The 20,791-nt window shown below is 40.3% G+C and overlaps 1 protein-coding gene across 2 annotated transcripts; it reads right to left on the bottom strand.

Moving 5' to 3' along the window:
• Nucleotides 1–3,762: 3,762 nt before the first annotated feature.
• Nucleotides 3,763–20,788, bottom strand: ZNF35 (zinc finger protein 35). Of its 2 annotated transcripts, none has more exons than XM_032409147.1 (4): nt 19,324–20,788; nt 16,983–17,295; nt 15,872–16,016; nt 3,763–10,189 (listed from the first exon to the last, which is right to left on the bottom strand). In XM_032409147.1, exons 2-4 carry the CDS (start codon nt 17,172–17,174, stop codon nt 8,943–8,945), a joined length of 1,584 nt encoding a protein of 527 aa, XP_032265038.1. In that variant the 5' UTR covers nt 17,175–17,295; nt 19,324–20,788; the 3' UTR covers nt 3,763–8,942. The 2 variants fall into 2 exon arrangements, with proteins under 2 accessions (XP_032265038.1, XP_032265039.1); XM_032409148.1 differs by having other exon boundaries at nt 16,983–17,292.
• Nucleotides 20,789–20,791: the final 3 nt, after the last annotated feature.

The raw sequence follows: 20,791 nt of genomic DNA, 5'->3' as shown, positions 1-20,791 counted from the left end.
AAAAAAAAAAAAAAAAAAAAAAAAGATTAGTTGACCATAGAGTTGAGGGTCCATTTCTGAGTTCTGTATTCTGTTCCATTGATCTATGTGTCTGTTTTTGTGCCAGTACCATACTGTCTTGATGATGACAGCTTCGTAATAGCTTGAAGTCCTGAATTGTGATGCCGTTAGCTTTGCTTTTCTTTTTCCACATTCTTCTGGCTACTCGAGGTCTTTTCTGGTTCCATACAAATTTTAGGATTATTTGTTCCAGTTCTGTGAAAAAAGTTGATGGTATTTTGATAGGGATTGCACTGAATGTGTAGATTGCTCTAGGTAGCATAGAACTTTTAACAATATTTGTTCTTCCAATTCATGAGCATGGAATGTTTTTCCATTTCTTTGTGTCTTCCTCAATTTCTTTCATGAGTATTCCATAGTTTTCTGAGTACAGATCTTTTGCCTCTTTGGTTAGATTTATTCCCAGGTATCTTATGGTTTTGGGTGCAATTGTAAATGCGATTGACTCCTTAACTTCTCTTTCTTCTATTATTGGTGTATAGAAATGCAACTGATTGCTGTGCACTGATTTTATATCCTGCCATGTTGCTGAATTCCTGTATGAGTTCCAGCAATTTTGGGGTGGAGTCTTTTGGGTTTTCCACATAAAGTATCATATCACCTGCAAAGAGTGAGTGTTTGACTTCTTTGCTGGTTCAGCTGCCTTTTATTCCTTTTTTGTTGTCTGATTGCTGAGGCAAGGACTTCTAGTACTGTGTTGAACAGTAGTGGTGAGAGTGGACATCCCTGCCATGTTTCTGACCTTACAGGAAAAGCTCTGTTTTTCCCCATTGAGAATGATATTTGCTGTGTGTTTTTAATAGATGGCTTTTATGATACTGAGGTTTGTACCTTCTATATCTACACTGTGAAGTTTTAATCAAGAAAGGACCAATTCTTAAAAGGCTCAACAACCCAACAGAAAACTGCTAAAGAACATGAACAAGCAAATGACAGAAAAAAGAAACACATGACTTTGTAAACAGCTGACACAATATCCAGTTTCAGTCGTAATTGAACACAAAATAAAACATGAGAGAAGTTTTCACTTATCAGACCAGAAAACAATAGTTTTATAGAAGACTCATGGAAATGGGCATTTTCATACACATATTGGGAACTGCATTTGCAATTTCTATCAAAATACCAAATGTACCTACCCTCTATCAACTTATCCTGCAAAGTCGCACACACAACAAGATGGTGTGTCGGGCTATTCACCATGGCATTGTTTGTAAAACAAAAGATAGAAAAGAACCTACATGCCCACCAACAGGATACTGCTACATGAATCATGGTATATCCATACAATTGACTATCACATGGCAAAGAAAAAAAAAAAAAAGAATGAGGTAGATCTTATAGACTAATATAGAACCATCTCCAAGATACACTAAATGAAAAAAAACAAACAAAAAAAGAAGGTGTATACAGTGCATATCCTAAGCTCCTGTTTGTGTGTTTTAACGGGGGATATGTAAGACTGTAAATGCACAGACTCTCTCTGGAAGGATCAAGAAATTTGCAACAGTTATTTCCAGGGTACTCCTAACCTGGCGTACTCTGGGCTAGGAAGAAGACTTACTCCTCATTGTTTCCTTTTGTAACTTTTGATGAGAAGGGTCTCTGGAGGGACATTGAGAAAGTAGCTTGGGAGAAAGGGGCACAGGCTTTGACCTCAGAATTATTCTAATACTGACTGTGAATACTGCCCTTGAAAATGGGGATTATAAAAGAACTTCCCTCCTCAGGTGAGGACTAAATGGAATAAAGAACATTTGGCATTTAGCCTCCCACACAGGAACCCCTCAATGAATGGGGTGGTTACAACCTTGCTACTAGCCTGCTAGGACCTAGGTTCCTTCTCCCAAACCCCTGCCCAACACCATGGAAGTATTGACCACTGTGAACACAGGGTGGCCCGAGAGGCACAAGGAAACCAGGGCTTCTCAGGACTGGGCCAGGACCCATTTGTCACAAGTCATGTTTCACCAGGGTGTAGAGGCTGATTTCTGGCTTGGGGATTTGCTGCTTGATCTTTCATGCCCCTAAGGCCTGCTCAGTGCATCTGTCCCTTTTCTTCTGGCCCCCTGACCCTGCCTGGGTCAGAATCTCCCTTGTAGTCTGACAAAAGCTATCTGTATGGTCTCCAGGATTCCTTTCTCCCCTCAAGGCCTAGCCTCCACACTCCAGCCACAACTATAAGTCAGTGTGGTTACATATATTCCCTGACTGAACTCTGTCCACCATTAGGTTCTTGGTAACTGGTCTCTTTATTCCCCAGTCCCTTATTCTGCTGCTAATTTTAGGGGAAGTTAAAACATGAAAAAAAACAATGTTGATATGCTTTGACTTAGCTATCCTAAAAATGAATATTTTGACAGTGATTTGTATACTTGCCAGTGTTACTGTTTAAAAAAAAAAAAAAAAGGAAAACAACCCGTGACTGATGTTTTCCTTTTTATAAAACATGATAATGAATTCTAATGACTTAAAACGTATAAATAATAATGTGATAAGGGGAACAAATCTTTGTAAGATGGAAAATGGATGAAGTGGTAACTGAGAAAGTTGCATGGAGGGAGTAACAGCTTGGAACACTTGCTGAGGGCAATACAATGGAAGGAGGTAGCTACCATACCCTGCCAAATCCCAAAGCAACTTGGGACTTGGAAACCCCAGGTACATTAAGGGTGGGAGGGAAAAGTGAGGCTAAAAATGAGGGCATTAACCAAAAGTCTATAATAACACTTGATTTTCTTCTCTCCCATTCCTACAGAAGCACTTATGGCATCCAAGCCCTAAACAAAAACATCAGAGGATTTCCTGCTAAAGAAGCATATGAGCCCCAGACAAAAGATCTCATCATTCTGGCACTTAGAGGTTTCCAGGGAAAGAGCTTGCTCCCTACCAAGTACTCTAGAAGGAAGCCTCTTGACTGAGCAAATCCCACCCCCACACACAGAGGTCTCAATTGGACTTTTGATACACACACACAGATTTATTTGTATATGTCAGTAAGAATCACAACATATTTGAGGAAAGTCTCCAATGAGAGTAAACAAAGAGAAAAAAGAACTCAGGGGCAAGGGCATGAAGGGGTGAGTTATCAGGTGACAAGAGAAACCTTTAAGAAAAGGTATCTCTAAAATTAGAATAGTATACTACAAAAAAAGAACAAACAGGGAAAAAAGGCTTTTTAGAAATTAATTATTGCCAAAATAAGAAATTCACTAGACAGATTGAAAAATAACGAAGGTATTCTCCCTGAAAATAGCACAAAACAAGGACATGGTAATAACACAGAAAGTAGTTGAGGATCAATCCACAAGGTTCAATATTTGATTGACAGGAATTCCAAAAAAGGTAAAAACAGAAAAAAAAAATATATGGAAAGGGGGAATTATCACATAACACAAGAAAATTTCCAAGAATAAAAGTAACCTGAGTCACTAGATTGAAAAATTCCACTGAGTACACTGGGGAATCGATTGCACCAAGGAGACTTTAAAAGCTTCCAGGCATGGGGGTATGGGAACAGATTACAGTAATGCAAGTGGTATTTATTGATTGTCAAAGAAATAAGAATCAGACTGGAGGGATGCCTGGGTAGCTCAGTTGGTTAAGCGGCTGCCTTCAGCTCAGGTCATGATCCCAGTGTCCTGGGATCAAGTCCCACATCGGGCTCCTTGCTCAGCCTGCTTCTCCCTCTGCCTGCTGCTCCCCATTGTGCTCTCTCTCTCTGACAAATATATAAAACCTTAAAAAAAAAAAAAAAGAATCAGATTGGAACCAGGCATCTACAAATTCTGGGGAAATTTTTCAATGTAGAATTTCAAAGCCAGTCAAAGTACCAATCAAGCTTGAGGACAGAGAAAGATATTTTTTAATATATAAGCCCTCAATAATTTTGTCTTCCATATACTCTTTCTTGGCAAGTGCCTTGAAGATGTGCTGCAGTGAAATTAAGGAGTTAATGAAAAAAGAGCAACATGTACAATTCAGGACACAACGAAATCCTGTATAACAACAAAACAGTGGGCAGAAAAACATCAAGGACAGACCAGTGCAGGAAGCTAGAGATCTCTTGAAGAGAAAAAAGGGGACTCAACAGAGTTATCTAATTGGATGGAGAATCTGAAAATCACTCAGAGTGTGCTAAAGGCAACCCGTACAAGGGGAAAAGAAAGGCAACTAAAAACTCCAGTAAAAACAAAATTCAGTGAGTGAGTGAGTATGTGTGTGTGTGTGTAATCATAGTAAGCTACTTAGATCTGCAATACTTACATGGTCATAATAACATTCATGCTGTTTATTTTCAATTTTTAGAACAAATCAATAAAGCATAATAAAAGACTAACTATGGTTACAGAATAGAGTTCAAGATTCAGACTTGACATTGTCAGAGGCAGAGAGGTGGATAGGAAAGGAGAAAGAAATGGCAGGGTATATCCCACATTTTAAAATACAGAATTAAAATAGTGTTTATAGTTAATACAATAAAACTAAGTATGTAAATATAATTTATTTTTTCCTGATTATAAAATTCTTGTTCCTTATAAAAATGTGGAAATTACTTCAAAAGAAAAAAAATGACTTTTAATCACCCATAATTCTATAATCTATAGGACCGGGTTTGAGCCTAAGTTCTGCAATTTACCATTTGTATGGCTGTGAATATGTCACTTAACCACTTAAAACATTTTCTTATATTTCCTTCAGGCAATTTATCAATTACTTTTTAACAGTACATAGTATATGAAACATTATATGAGAACTGTACTATATACACAATTATGAATCCATTTTTTCACTTTAAAGCATAAAGTGGAAACATACTATATGCTCTTCCATACTTCTAAATATATACTTGCTAAAGGGCAATCAGAGGGCTCCCAAAGATGAGACTGGAATCAAACCTTAAAAGAAATCTAAAGCTAGGCAAAGTAGACAGGAGATGGATAAGAAGTGATGATAATAAGCACCGGGGAGAGTGTGAGCAAAGGCACAGAGAAAAGCAAGTATATACCTCCAGGCTACAGTAAAAAGTACATGCAAAGTGGAGAGATTAGGTTGGAAAGAGACTATGAAGACTTAGTAAATCATGTTAAAGGGTATGGACAGGTTTCCTATGAAACATCAGAAGGATTTGGTAGGCCTTGTTTGCCTTTGCACTCCAGGAACTAGCACCATGTTTGCCACAAAGAGAGTGAAAAGTACTGTTGTAGCAAAAGAATGATACACAGAAAGCCAGAAATACCTCCTGAGTTTCCAGTTTGGGTGCTGGATAATGCTGTCATTTGCTTAAGGAGGAAATCCAGGAAAAGCAAGATTTAGAAGGTTGTGTTTGGGCAACATCCATAACTTCTGACCTCATTTTTTAAAAATGCCACCGGCAATTATGTAGTGCATCCCCAAGTGTGACTTTAGGCCCTAGAGGATTCAAGAACTGGTCTCAGGGAGCCTATATGCTCCCACAAATGAGCAAAAAACTGAATGTGCTATCCGCATTTCTTTGGAAGAGGATCTGCAACTTCCATTAGATCCTCAACGGGGCTGTGAGCCCAGGAAGATTGAGCACACTGGATGGAGGAGCAAAGTGACAGATGTGAAAGGACAACTGCCTAGGCAAGGGAGGGAAGGGACCCAGAACACAGAGTTAAGATTAGCTTTGCCCAAGGACCTCTTCCTGAGCTTGGAGGAATCCATGGGCAATTGAGGTGTGTGTGTGTGTATGTGAATGATGAGTCTCTCCTATGCCCCTCAAAGTACAAGATTTTATTATCACTTTCACATCACTGTGCTCCCCTTAATACACAACTGTTGTACTCACTTGAGACTTCCTGGCTCTACTCTTAATACCCATCAATTGGCCTGGCTCTTTTATAACTAAAACTCTGATAGCTCTTGGCAACTTAAGAAACAGGGCTTGAGTTCCCGTCCACTTCTAGAAATAACAGCCAAGGGAGAAAGGAGTTGACCTCTAGGAAAAGGAAAACCTAAGCCAACGGTGACAAGTAGTAGTAATCACTTCTCATCTACCCGAAACCATACAGAAAAAGGAGGGCAGGTAATCTATTTTGAGGGCTGGAAATGAACTGGAAGTAAGAGTTGTTAGTTGGGTAAGGATCTGGTCTGTCTGGTAATCCACTAGGCTCACATGATTTGTGCAGGATTGAAGGTCCTGAACCTGTGTGCAGGTTTGTGGAAACCAAGACCTGGAGATGAAATAAAGTACAAATGTAAAAAGTCATTTTGTTGGATGAGGAACATAAATGCATAAAACTTGGTTTGCTCATATATATAAAGTATTTGGTATATTCATTTAAAATACAAATAAAGTTAGGGAACACAATCCTTACAGCCAAGGTACAGGACATCCAGTGCAGCCAATGTTGTTAGCATTCTGTTTTGCTGAAACCACAGAGCACTCTGCACATCCACATCCTTATACTAGGGCTTCCCCACTCCACCTTTGATCAGATGCATTTGTGGTCTGCAGACTTTACTTGACTGCATTGGCCATTACCTTGGTTACACATTGGGTTCCCCTCCAGAATTGAAAAAAAAATACTTGGCCCTGGGAATGAAAAAAATTTTTAAGTACACAAGGTGATTCTAACATGCAGCCAAGTGAATACCACTGTTTCACTGCAAGGTTGGGTCAGTGATTCCCAAATCCAGCTTTGCATCACAATCACCTACGTAGCCTTTTCTGAACTGCCCATGAACAGCAATCTTTAGCCAGGAAATCACAATCATCCATGACAAGCATTCAAATAGGAGGAAGAACATACAATGTGAAGCTAAAACAATTTAACTGCCATAAGAATCCTAACCCAGCTGGTACCATTCAGGAAAGTACACTTTTGGTCTCTGGACAGGTCCAGGTCACAGATTTATCCCCAATCTTCAGACCTGCTCTCCCTCTCTTCTGGGCTTCCTGATCCTGCAGGGGGAAAAACCTAACCTTGTTCCTCAGCAGACACAGGTGTTATCTTTGGGTCTCTCCACTCCCAGCTGGGGGACAGGAACAGTTACTTTCAAGGTCAGTGAGTACATGAGCATTTTTGATTCTCACTTTTGAATCCTATTAATTTCTTAGAATTGTGTATGATTTAGACTGCAAACTGGGAAAAGGTGGTGCACATGCTTGGATGAAAGACTATGGTTCAAGGGGAGGAGAAAGAGGAAATAAGCTTTGTTTATGCCTTCTGTACATGAAAGTGCTCTGTAAAATACAAAACAAATGAGCCAATAAGAGTCCCAATGGTGGGACTTCTACATGAGTTGCATCAGATAGCTTATCACCAGGTAGGGCATTTATGATATGCTCTTGCTTACTAAGTGGGGTGAAGAGACAGACCCAGAACTTGGGAGACTCAAATTCCAGTCTCAGATTTGCTGCTTATTGGTCACATGGCCTAAGGCACATCCTAAAATCTGTCACCTCAGCTTCCTCACCTGAGAATGACCCATATACCCCTTTCTCAGGCTCTCTGCATATCTGGGTGGTTAGACACAGCATGGCAGAACAGAGAACCTGGATTTAAGTCCTGGATTTGAATGTAGGCTGTTCTTTGTTGTTTGACCACTCTCAACTAAATGGGGCAAACACTTCTTTCAGTGCTCTAAGGATTAAAGTAAGGATCTATGTGAAAGCCTAAGAGAAGTGCTGGGGATTATGATTCTATACATGAAGGTGTATAAATAAAGAATTAAGTTCTATATTAAATACAAGGCAATATTACATAGCTCTACCTATTGCATAGTTCTATAAATCATTTTTTCCAGGAATAAAGGCTCAATGGTAATAAAGGTTATCTTACCTTAGCCAGTTTCTTCATCTTTCTAAGTTTTCACATTCCAATACCTTTGAGCTTCTCAAAAAAATAAAGACCTTAGGAGTCCCACTCTGCCTCCTTCCTCTCCCTGTATTTCCCTCTTTGGTCCTCTTAAAATTAGGACTCCATTATTTCTTCTAAAGACCAGCCAAAAAGTGAGAATGACACCCAAACTGAGCCCCCTGGCTGGGCCTGAGCAGAATGAGCATAGATAATGTGGGCATGCCTCTCAGCAAGCTTTATTCTTTGACTCCTCTATCTGAGAAGGGGACTGTTAGAGGCATCTCACTCCGATGGAATGCAATGGAAGTTAGGGTCACTTGGAGAGTTGATGTTAGCAAATGAATACTGCCTGGCAGCATGTATGGCCCCAGTGTTTTGTCGCCATCAATCCTCAAGTGCTTGGCCACATAGACTGCAGAATGGAATACTCGAGATCTCCCCAGAGCTTTACCATACCAAGGTTCATGAGGTATAGACAATTAAAAGAAACAGCTGTTGCCTACTTCTATTTTAGGAGCAGCAGATAATGTTTTTTTTTTTTTTTCTTTTAATGTTCAAATTGCCTAAGGAATGGAAAGCTTATAAATGTTCACAGGTGAGTTGTTGGTGAATTGCTACCCCAGGTAGTTTCCTTAGTCATTACTTCTTAACCCAAAATACTAGAATACAAGATTCAAAGCTCCAGAATTCCACCAAGCAGACCTATACCAATAACCTGCCTGTTGCTCAAGAAATTATGAATTTTAAAAAACAAGATTAAGTTAAAATACCTTTTCTCAAATAGGATCTTTATCACTTAGCCTTGTATGACCCATTTCTAAGCCACATTCCATTTCAAACATGATGACAGTTAAAAAACACAGTCCTTGCCTTTAGGTGCTTAGCTTTCACTTTTTTTAAGTCAGCTTCTGAAATGTTTATGTTCTATGATACACTCCCAAAAACTGTTACTTTTAAGAATATGGTGGGCCTCATTTTTAGAGGAACGTAACAGCAAAGACGTGTCCAATTAGGGTGTAGTGGATTATGATCAATGTCTGGAGTAACAAATACTTGTTACTCAACAAGATGGGTTCTGTGGTGTCGCATGAGGTGCGAGTTAGAAATGAAAGCTGCACCACACTTGGCACACTCATAGGGCTTCTCCCCAGTGTGGGTTCTCTGGTGCACAGTGAGGCTTGACCTCTGCCGGAAGGCCTTGCCACATTCATTGCATGTGTAAGGTTTTTCCCCATTATGAATTCTCTGATGAATAAGCAGGTATGAGCTACACGTGAAGGCCTTCCCACACTCATTACACACATAAGGAAGATCTCCACTGTGAATCCTCTGATGCACAATAAGGCAAGACAGCTGACTGAAGGCTTTTCCACACTCACTGCAATCGTAAGGTTTCTCCGCAGTGTGAATTCTCTGGTGCACAATAAGGTGTGAAAAACAACTAAAGGCTTTTCCACACTCCTTACACTCATATGGCTTTTCACCAGTATGGCTTCGTTGATGTACAATAAGATTTGCACTCTGGGTGAAGGCTTTGCCACAATCATTACAGGCAAAGGGCTTCTCCCCAGTGTGGATCCTCTGGTGGACAATGAGGTTTGAGCTCCGAGTAAATGTTTTCCCACACTCATTACATTCATAGCATTTTTCTGTAATGTGAACTTTCTGGTGCCGAGCAAGTTGTGAGCTATAACTGAAGGCTTTCTCACATTCACTGCACTTAAAGGATTTTTCTAAGGAGTGGATTTTTTGATGTACGGTCAGATTTGAACTCTGAGTGAAGGCTTTCCCACATTTTGAACAAACATATGGTTTCTGTCCAGTGTGGATTCGCTGATGTACAACAAGGTTTGCACTCTGAATGAAGGCTTTCCCACACTCATGACATTCGAAGGGCTTCTCCCCTGTGTGGATTCGCTGATGCACTACGAGGTTTGCACTCTGACTAAAGCCTTTCCCACATACACTACATGTAAAAGGTTTCTGTCCAGGCTGGCTTTTCTGATTTTTAACAGAGCTAGAACTAAAGCTATATCTTTCCCCAGATTTCTGACATTTCTGATCTTCCTCTACTTTGAAGCTTTCAGGTACATGACAGTCCTTTACTGTCACATGTCTGAAATCTTTCTTTTCCCTCTTAATTGTCTGCCTCTTTAACATGTTCCCTTTTTCACAGGCTTCTCCTAACTCAGGTCCTTGAGGATTAACTTTCTGGATTCTTCCTGATTTTATGAATGGTTTTTCTGCTTCATCACATATCTCAGTTTTTGGAACCAGTAACTGTGGCTTCTTGGTTTCAGCACCTGAAACAACAAACAGAAAGTACAAATGTCAGCTTATTCTGGCCTAGAAAAAGAAAAGGATCATCAAGTGATAAATGTCAGGAAGTATATGACTTCAGTGTACATAAAATGGCTTCATCAAAGGAAAGAATTCCCCTCACGTGTCACCTCTCTCCCCCCCACACCCAGAGCAGAATCCACTGATTTATGGATTTTCCAGCACTTCTACTTACTTCCATTAGACATCCAACCCACTGCCTCATGCCAGGAAAGCCATCTCCAGACAGCTCTCCTGGTTGTGTGATGAATGATCTTACAATTAAGACCAGTTATGAAGGGCACCAATCTCTCCCCAGGCCTCCTTACCTTAGCCACTTAGTGTGGATTTGCTTACAACCCACCAATTAATTAGGGGGATTCCGTCCCTGGAAATGAAGATCTATACAACTTAGACTTTTGTGTATGAGGAAGCTGGATATCAACGAAAGGATAAGAATGGGTCACAGTGATGGATAAAGAAGATGTGGTATATATATACAATGGAATATTATGCGGCCATCAAAAGGAATGAGATCTTGCCATTTGCAACGACGTGGATGAAACTGGAGGGTGTTATGCTGAGCGAAATAAGGCAATCAGAGAACGACATGTACTGTATGACCTCACTGATATGAGGAATTCTTAATCTCAGGAAACAAACTGAGGGTTGCTGGAGTGGGGGGTGGGGTGGGAGGGATGGGGTGACTGGGTGATAGACACTGGGGAGGTGAGCGCTGTGAATTGTGCAAGACTGTTGAATCACAGATCTGTACCTCTGAAACAAATAATGCAATATATGTTAAGAAAAAAAAGAAGATAGCAGGAGGGGAAGAATGAAAGGGGGGAAATCTGAGGGGGAAACGAACCATGAGAGACGATGGACTCTGAAAAACAAACTGAGGGTTCTAGAGGGGAGGGGGGTGGGAGGATGGGTTAGCCTGGTGATGCGTATTAAGGAGGGCACGTTCTGCATGGAGCACTGGGTGTTATGCACAAACAATGGATCATGGAACACTACATCAAAAACTAATGATGTGTGATTAACATAACAATAAAAAAATTTAAAAAAAAAAGAAAGAATGGGTCACAGAGGATGCCAAAAGGACCAGAGCAGCTGAGAGTACCTGAAACATTGAGAGGCTATGCAGCATAGAGGTTTAGAACATGGATTGTGGAGCCAGACTGCTTGGTTTCAAATACCTGCTCTGCCACTTACCAGCTGCATAACTTTGGGCTAGTAACTTAACTTCTCTGTGCCTCAGTTTCCTTATCTCCAAATTAGGTACAATAACAGTATCTAGCCCATAAAACCATGAGAAGATTAACTGAGTTACTCTATAGTAATGCCTGAAAACAGCCTTGGAGCATAGGAAGTGGCTCTGTGAGGGTCTGCAGTGACTTTGAGCTGGACAACTGGTGCTGTGGATCCATGTGTTGGGGCCCAGGAGCAAAGACGAACCTTAGGGCACAGGAGTTGTTATGGTGATAGACGGCAACCCTAGAAGGGACTAAAAAATGTGAACAGAGTAAACAGCTGAACACTTGTGTTGAGCAAACAGCTTCGCTTTGTGTCAAGGAAAGCTGACTTTTCTGAGTTAAGTCTGAGACATTGTATAGCCTGCTCCATTATGCCAATATCACAAAAACACCAAAACATCCTGAAGTTTTAAAACTCTTGACTAGCGTCTGGCTGCTCTACATTGCCTCAGAACCCTAATGGTGTCAGAAAAGGGGTCCTGCAGTCAGTAACATAATTCTTTATTTTGTCTCCTCTCCACCCCTACTACCCTTGACCCAAGAATGTGCACCCACGCAGCCTAGTGTTGGTAGAGTGAACCTTTCAACAGTATTTGAATTATACCAAGCTCAGGAGCACTACCCAGATAAGGCACAGAAAACAAGGGTGAACAGCAGAGGAAGGCAAGCCTCTCAGAGGGGGAGGTATTCCTACTGGTGTCAGCTTTGAAGCAGGAAAGCTGTGAGCTGCAGGTTATGCAGCAACTGCAGAGGGGACAATGCAGCATCTACAAAACATCCAACCAGCACAGACCAGGCAACTCTCCAACCTAGGAGATGAGTGAGTGAGACAGGGATGTCGGGATACAAAGCATCATGGGGGGCAGGGAAACAGCCCATTATGGCTGCCTGGTTAAGACAACAGTTATATGACACTCCCCTCACAATCATTCAGACAAGATGGGTGATGTTGGAAAAAGGCAATGCCTGAGGGGCTGCATAGCAGAGCAGTGAATGTGATAACAACAAATTCTGAAATGTTAGTTTTTTTCCAGTTATTTCATTACTACTCTTCTGTTATCTTTCTCATAGCTATTCTATTTTTCTCCCTGTAGTTTAACTGCCCTTACATCATTTTTTTCTCTTTATTTTTTTAACTGAAGTATAATTAACGTACAATCTTTTATTAGTTTCAAGTGTACAACATATTAATTCAACAATTCCATACATACATTCCATGCTTACCACCTTAAGTATAGTCACCATCTGTCTCCATATATTACTTTTTTCCCCACTATCTCTTTCCCCTACTGCCTCTTCATCTCTCCTCTCTTGGTTTTTATTTTAAAAATCAATGTGTGTGAAATATTCTGATTTTTCCCTTGTAATGGTTTCATGTCTCTTCTGCTTTTCTTTTGCTCATTACTTTGTTCTCTTTTATGTTCTCTACTTTCTTTATCCCATACATCTCACCTAATTTTTCTCCCTTCTAAATCTCCCTCCTGCTTTTTTCCATCTCCTCCTTCTTTGCTTTAGCCCTGCATCACTTATATGGGGGGGTGGGGGGCTCCCATCCCCACTAAGCATCTCTCCAACAAAAACAAAGTCCAAGAATACTTCAGTCTATGACCTCACTTCCATCCCCTGACTTCACTCCTACCCTTTTTACCATGAGATTTAGAACACTAGAAAGACATGAAAGAGAAGACTGGTGGGAATTACTGAACCAACTAGAACCAGTAACAGAAACAACTCTTTTTATTTGCATCATGCTTTCTGTCAAAATTATTACAGAAGCAGGTACAACTGTGGCCTACAAGGGTCTCCATGTAGTGGTTATTTTAACAGTTTCATCACAGGGATGAAGTAAGAGCTAGGATCTTAGCCAATGCCCAGGGTATAAGAAAAGGAAAGAAGGCTCATTCTGTGTACTCGAGCTCAAATCCCCTTAGGTTATTAATTAGCCAATAGTGTAGAACCTGTACCTCTGGCTTGTTTGAGATGGTATTTTTCCTTTTTTGGATCTTGAAGGATTACTGTAACTCGAGTAAAGTACAGAAATAAACTAAAAATGCACTTGTAATCAACCAGAGGATAGGCAAAGTAATAACTTCTGAAATCAATACTTTTCTTTCATTTTTTTAAAAAAGAGATCTGAAATGCTATACAAGTCTGCCATCTTAGCTGGTGACTGTATTATAATATATGAAAGGTGATTTAATTTACTAAATTTGTAAGTCATTACAAATTCATTAGATTTACAAAAGTCGTGTGTTTTTCAAGATTTTATACATTAAGATTAGAAAGTCTGCCTACTTAGGTGTTTGAAATGTTTTACAGAATTAGATATATTATGGCCGCCTGCGTGGCTCAGTCGTTGGGCGTCTGCCTTCGGCTCAGGTCATGATCCCAGGGTCCTGGGATCAAGTCCTGCATTGGGCTCCCTGTTCAACAGGAAGCCTGCTTCTCCCTCTTCCACTCCCCCTGCTTGGTTCCCTCTCTTGCTGTGTCTCTGTCAAATAAATAAAATCTTAAAAAAAAAAAAAATTAGATATATTAAATTTGAAACTTAATACATTTTACTATTTTTATTTGAGAATAAAAATGAGGAAATTTTTATATAAAGAAATTGATATGTAGGTGGAGCAAAATGCTTTAAAAGGTTTAAAAAATTAATCTGTAAAACCTGAGCCTTAACTAACATGAATTAAAGAAAAAGTACAAATATTCTTATTTTTATAAAAATTTTTCTAGATGTATAAGTAAAATAAAAATAAGTTATGTTTAAATGCTTAAAAACTTGGTTTTAAATGTATAAACTTTAATAAATCCAATAGTAATTAATACATAGGAAACTGTAGATAAAACTCTCTCAAATATTACCCACCAGTAACACATCAAAATTTCCAAAACATGTTCATGTATATTATATGATTTTATCATCAAGATAAAACTATTCTCTTTCACCTGTGTGGGAGCTAAAAAAAAAAAAGGGAAAGACTATGTCTTATTCACCTATAACACTACCCAGCACACAGAAAGCAGGCCCCCCCAAAATCCTGTATTTACTGAATGAATACATCCCAGTTGACAGAACAGGAAATGGAGGTTGAGAGAGAAAGGACTTGTTCAAGGTCACAGAGTTATCAAAGGCAGGGCAGCAACTACACTCGCATCTTTCTCTTAATTCCTAGAGCTTATGTCATTGCTACCTGCTGCTATGCAAACAGCTGGCAGCACACAAAAGGTAAATTTTGGCTGGGAAAAGGTTCTTAAGGTGTGAGGCAAAGAAGGAAGAGTGACCATTCCTGATGGATGGGTGCCACTGCTGGAGTTAAGACAGTGAATGATTGCTAAAGCAAGGAAACAGAAAATAAGTGATAATGCACAGAATGTACCAGAGAGAATGAATAGAGAGCAGAAAAGTGGGCAACAGAAGCTGCTGACAGGGGGAATGATTAAAGAACAGACAAGAAAATGAAAGGTGATAATCCTAACATTTCCCACAATACTGGTTTAAGAAAGCGGTCAGTCTGAGAAATGGGTTAGAGAGCAGACCCAGGAAGTTTTCTTCCTCTTCCTCCTCCTTTTTCACTGTCACTGAGCCCCAGGGGGCTAAGGCCATGGCCTCTCTCAGTTGTGCAGTCATCTTCTTTGCTCAGGACAGGAACTCTTACAGAGTGGTTCAAAATATTCAGATGTAGCTCTGGACCAGGCAGACTTATAGAATGTTCCAGAATGTTCTATAGAATAGAACCAGAAGGAACTTGGCAGTCATCCAGAGACTACTTCTACAACACAGGACCCATGGCTACCATATTCTTGACCCACAGTTACATGTCACTCCTCCATAGGTAAGCTTCTGCCATTGCTAGTCAGACATATCCTGAGTCCCAGCTTAGAGAAAAAACCAGGTGATAAGCCAGCCGTCTGTACATCCATGAAGACCTAGCTTTGAACATCAATATAGTTGACACATCTGCTCAAAATCCTCTGGAATCTGCACAAAGATCTATAAAAACAGAACATTTCCAGGACAGTTCCTCAAAATCACCATAAAATTGACCCTTCTTACCTTAGCTAGCTTCTCTTCCAGGCTCACCAACTAATGATAAACACAAAGCACATGAAGAAGATGTGTCTCCATGTGTGAATAGATATGAAACTTGCTAATCAGTAAATGTGATTAAAAGGTGAATTTGGAGTTCACCTGTGTTTGTCTGGTGTCTTAAGACTGTGCAAAATAAGCCATTTCCTGTGACAAATGCATATGCATCTTTTGGCATCCCTCTATCCAGCTCTCCCTGATAGTTTCAATACCTCAATACTCTATATGTTTCTCAACTTAGGAGACCAGACCACCAGTCTCTGAATAGACTTTTGAGAAACCCCAATGGTCAGATTCTGAATCAGGGAGTTAAACTTTACCTAGAGAGGTCATAATCCCATGAGTCTCCAGTATCTCACTCTTGGCCAGAGTCCCTGGTAATGAGTAGCTGCCAATGGCTGAGGCAGCAGGTGCCTCCTGTGTTGCTTTCAGGATGACAGCCATGTCCCAGAACATGTTTGGACCCTAGAGAGAAGAAAGCACAGGTCAGTTTATGAGGCGATTGTTAGTGGGAGGTGGTATGATTAGTTTTCAAGATGAGAACATAAGTACCTATTCCTGCAGACCATAAACGATTTTTTAAAAAATTTTTTTAAACAACAAAAAGGGAAAATAAAGTCAGAGTTTTCTCTGATCCCCCAACATGACTCAGATAGACAATCAAGCCTGCAACTTTCTTCTCTATCACTTTGATTTCACTTCATTGCCCACTCTGGCATCCAAAACTAGCTTGCCAGGGAGTGCATGACAAAAAAAAGCATATGAGGAGATTTTCCAGGCTAGAGTTTTCTGAGGTCTAAGGATCAGAGAAGCAAGATCATGATCTTTGGGGAACCTCAGTCTCGTCTGTCTAGTGATGGTAAGGAGCAGTATTTGAAAACATTATGGAGCACAGTACAGTGTATATCCTCACTACTCGAAGTGCAACCCATAGATCACCAACACCTGGGAGCTTGTGAGAAGTACAGAATCTTAACCCAGACCTTCTGAATCAGAATCTGCATTTTAACAAGACCTCCTGGTGATTAAAATTTGAGATACTAAATCATATTAAAATTTGAGAAGCACAGGTTAGAGCCATCAGATCCTGACTGGAGTCACCTGAAGGGTTTTTAAAAAACACAGATGTCTAGGTCCCACCCCAAGATTCTCATTTAATTGGAACCAAGTATGGCATGAGCATCACAATTTTATAAAAAGCTCCCCAATTAATTCTGTGTAGCAAGGTTTGAGAACCACTGGTTTACAGAAAGCACTAAACATCCCCTCAATCAGAAGAGACTGTTTCTATTACATTCCAAAGGCCTAAAGGCCAGAGCCCTAGATAGAAAATAATACTCCAGGTGTGGAAGCAGAGGGACATAGTCCCCCCTGAAACCACTTGAGGTCTTCAGGTCTCTCCTCCCACTTTCTTCCCAGACCATTATTTACCTTTTCCTCCTGTTCTGATATATCAAGGCCTGTCTGAGGACCTTCCCCAGGAGCCCAGACTTTGGTGTTCTCAGAGTGCACTTGTTGGCTGGATGCCTGACCCAGGAAGTTTTCTTCCTCTTCCTCCTCCTTTTTCACTGTCACTGAGCCCCAGGGGGCTAAGGCCATGGCCTCTCTCAGTTGTGCAGTCATCTTCTTTGCTCAGGACAGGAACTCTTACAGCTGGGGGCTGCCCAGCAGAGGTCAAGCCCCATCTAATCTTTAAGTTTCAAAAGCTTCTTCTTGAGTTTCTTCCCAGGGCCAAGACTGTCTACTGAAAAACCAGAAAACATTGTTAGCATCAAGCAGAGGTTTGCCTGGATGCCATTAAGCCCACTGGCCAATTTCACCAGTGCCTAGGCAGCAGCCACTACAGCAAGAGTCTGCTCTACTCCTCCCTCATAGGATGGAGAGGGTTCAACTGCAAACATGTAATTTATTCCCATAATAAGCACATTACAAACAGCTTTATATAGTGTTTATTGATTTTTTTCCTGATTATAGAGTTAATGTATTTTTATTGTAAAACTTGAAAAATACAGAAAATGACTAAGAAATATCAGCCCTACTCCACCTCCAAAGAACTATAGCACCGAATCTAAGATATTTCTTTTAAGGGAAAACCTTCAACCACACTGACAATTATGACTTATTAAACTTTTTGTTTTTTAACTATGGGGATATATATTTTTACAATTATCACCATTTTTTTTTAAGAAGGAATATTACAACACAAAGAGGTTTTTTTTATCGCCAGAGATACACAATAGCATAAAGTAAAGAATCTCAAGAAAAAGACTGAGTCTAGACAGCATTTAGGGGTGGTCATCTCTAGGTGATGTATTTATTTACAGGTAGTTTTGAGCTTCTTTTTGTTTGTTTATTTTTTCCATTTCTTCCAAATGCCTTGTATTAGTCTTAAGATAAAAAAAAAGATGTTTTATGTTGCCATTCTTCATGCTTATCATTTTTAGTAGCTATACATACAAAAACCTATAGTATTAATTCTCCTAATCTGTCATTCTCATCCAAAAAGGATCAACACAGAAATACGTATAAGTAAATATATGTCCTACACACACACACACACACAGTAATTATCCGTCATCAGTGTTTTCTCTGCATTTCCATACAGATAATGTACACCTTTACATATATTGCTTATTTTCCCAAAAGAGATTAGATTACACTCGTGCATTTTTCAGCATTTAAACTCAATTTCTATATTTCTCACACTATTCCATAGTCTTAGATAAATCTTTCAACATAAGTACATACAGAGCTACCTCATTCTGGCATAGTATTCTAAATTGTAACTATATTATAACTTAACCAACCCTATCTATGAGCCATTGCTTTAGTAAAAGTTTTGTTTCCAGTTCATATTCTTAACAATGTCAAAATTTTTTCTGTGCAAATAGTTTTTTCTTCTGCTGAATTATTCCTTCAGAATAGAGGGATTACTGGTTTAAGGATTTCATGGTTGATATACAGTGCCAAACTGCTTTCTAAAAGGATCACACCAAATCACACCACCACCAACTTAACAACACCCTTTTTATCATAGCCAAGCCAGCGAATCTTTGTTGTTGTTTTTGTTGTTTAATTTGTGAGTAAAACGATCTTACTAGTTTAGTTTATTATGAAGAAATTAAGATTTTTCTATTCCCCTTCAGATGTTTTATTGGGGGAAACAGTGCTAAATTTTATTAAGTCCCTTTTGCTATTATTGAAGTAATCACATGCTTTCTCCTATGTCAACTTACTGTGAATTTACTGTACACACTGAATTTCTTAAATAACAATAGCACTTTCACTCCTGCAACAATTCTCAATCCTGGAGGATTATTCTTTCCATGATTGGCTGAATTCTACCACGTACGAAGGCCCTTAACACTCATCTCACCTGTGTATAGGCAAGACTGCCTACTTCGAGCCTTCTTACCGGACTGCTGACAAAACTCACATCGCCTCCACCCCAGACAGCACCGAGTTCCCTATCAAGGGCTTCCCTTTCAGTGTCCTGTCCCTATTTCCAAATGTGGCAACCCACCTCCTCCCCCTTCATACCCCAAACAGCCCTGTTCCCGGGGTGAGCCTGGCCCCTGGTGTTGTCCGTCTCCAAGGTCCCCCAGGCCAGACCCCCGGTAGGCGGCAGCCGTGTTTCTGAAGTGGTGGGACGCGGAGCCGCCCTAGGGACAGACAAGCCTGGACCTCCGACGGGAGGTCGCGGCAGTCCGCCCCTGGGATGGCCCCTCCCGCGCCCGCAACGTCCGTGCCCACCACGGCCAACCCCACTGACCGTGTTCATAGAAGACGCCGGCGGGAGGTCGCGGGCTCTACAGCCAAAGGCCGGCAGCATCCGACGTCCTGCGCCTGCCGGCGCGAGAACAATGAGCGGACAGGAAGTGCCTCGAGACGGACTTCCGGCTTCCCAAGTCGCCAGGCCGGCCTCTCTAGGAACCTCGGAGGTGCTGTCTTCTCGATGGGTGTCCAATATCGCCGCGGACCAGGGATGGGAGCAAAAATGTTTAGGAGGGTGCAGGTGTACTGTGGCCCTGAGCTTCAGGGAAGGGTACATCCCCTGACTTGGCAGTAGTTACGCGAGGCGCATACGCAGCAGCCTGAAGCCAGAAAGCATCTGTCTGTAGAAAGCCCTGACAATTTTGCCTCAAACGTTTTATTTTGAAAATACAAACGGTACAGAAAAGGTGAAAGAATGGTACCATGAATACCTGTATCCTGCATCTGGACTCATCACTTGACTACGTTTTCCTTCTCTATATATACTGAAAAATATTTTTTTGAAAGTTGTAAACATCAAACCACTTCATTCCAAACTCTTCAAAATGCATCCTTTAATAATAATATTCTCCAAACGTTGTAATAAATACCATTACATAATGGTAAGAAAATTAACAATTTCCTAATATCATCTAATATCCAGTCATATTCATATCTCCCCAACTACCCTAAAATATGTATTTTCATCATTTTGTTTTCAAATCGGTTTCACACTGCATTTGGTTATGGCTTTTTTAGGGTCTTGTTTTACCTTTTACTTTGAATTTAACAGTTCACAGGAAGTTGGAAAAATACCCTTCCCCCAGTTTCCCTCAACAGGTACAATTTACATAATTATCATTTAATATAAAAATCAGGAAGTTGACACTGGTACAATGTTTGTGTAGACTTCTACCTCATTTTATCACATGTATTTGTGTAACCACTACCACAATCAAGATACACAACTGTTCCAACATCACAAAGACCTTCCTAAGTGCTACCCCTCTCTCTCCCTCCTGCCCCCTCCCACCATCCCCAACCTCTGGCAACCACTAATCTTTCATCTCTATATAGTTTTGTCATTTTAGAATATTATATAAGTAGAATCATACAGAATACCACCTTTTGAGATTGGATTTTCACTCAGCATAATTTTCTTGAAATTCACTTGTCATTGCGGGAATGGGTCATTCCATTTTATTGCAGAGTAGTAAGTATTCATGGTATAAATAGAATACTGTTTTGGCCACTTGTTGAAGCTATTTTGGGTTACTTACAGATTTTGACTATTACAAATAAAACTGCTATGAACAGTCATGTACATATGTTTGTCTGAATTACGTTTTCATTTCTCTGGGGGTAAACGTTCAGGAGTACAAATACCGGGTCATATCGTAAGTGCATGTTTGGTTTTGTAAGAAACTGCCAAACTATTTTCCAGAGTGGCTGTATCATTTAACATTCCCAGCAACAGACAAGACCCA

The sequence above is a fragment of the Phoca vitulina genome, unplaced genomic scaffold (assembly GCF_004348235.1).
Source record: "Phoca vitulina isolate PV1807 unplaced genomic scaffold, GSC_HSeal_1.0 scaffold10, whole genome shotgun sequence".
Classification (NCBI taxonomy): Eukaryota; Metazoa; Chordata; class Mammalia; order Carnivora; family Phocidae; genus Phoca; species Phoca vitulina.
Note: the sequence above shows the minus strand (reverse complement) of the source record. Positions and strands in the feature narration are given on the sequence as shown.

What these genes read in the sequence shown, in the direction of transcription:
- ZNF35 (XM_032409147.1), bottom strand. Translation starts at nt 17,174, where the DNA reads ATGACTGCACAACTGAGAGAGGCCATGGCCTTAGCCCCCTGGGGCTCA. An exon ending in TATCAGAACAGGAGGAAAAG is followed by an intron (nt 16,017 to 16,982) that starts GTAAATAATGGT and finishes TCTTCTCTCTAG; the next exon opens with GGTCCAAACATGTTCTGGGA. An exon ending in TGGGATTATGACCTCTCTAG is followed by an intron (nt 10,190 to 15,871) that starts GTAAAGTTTAAC and finishes TTGTTGTTTCAG; the next exon opens with GTGCTGAAACCAAGAAGCCA.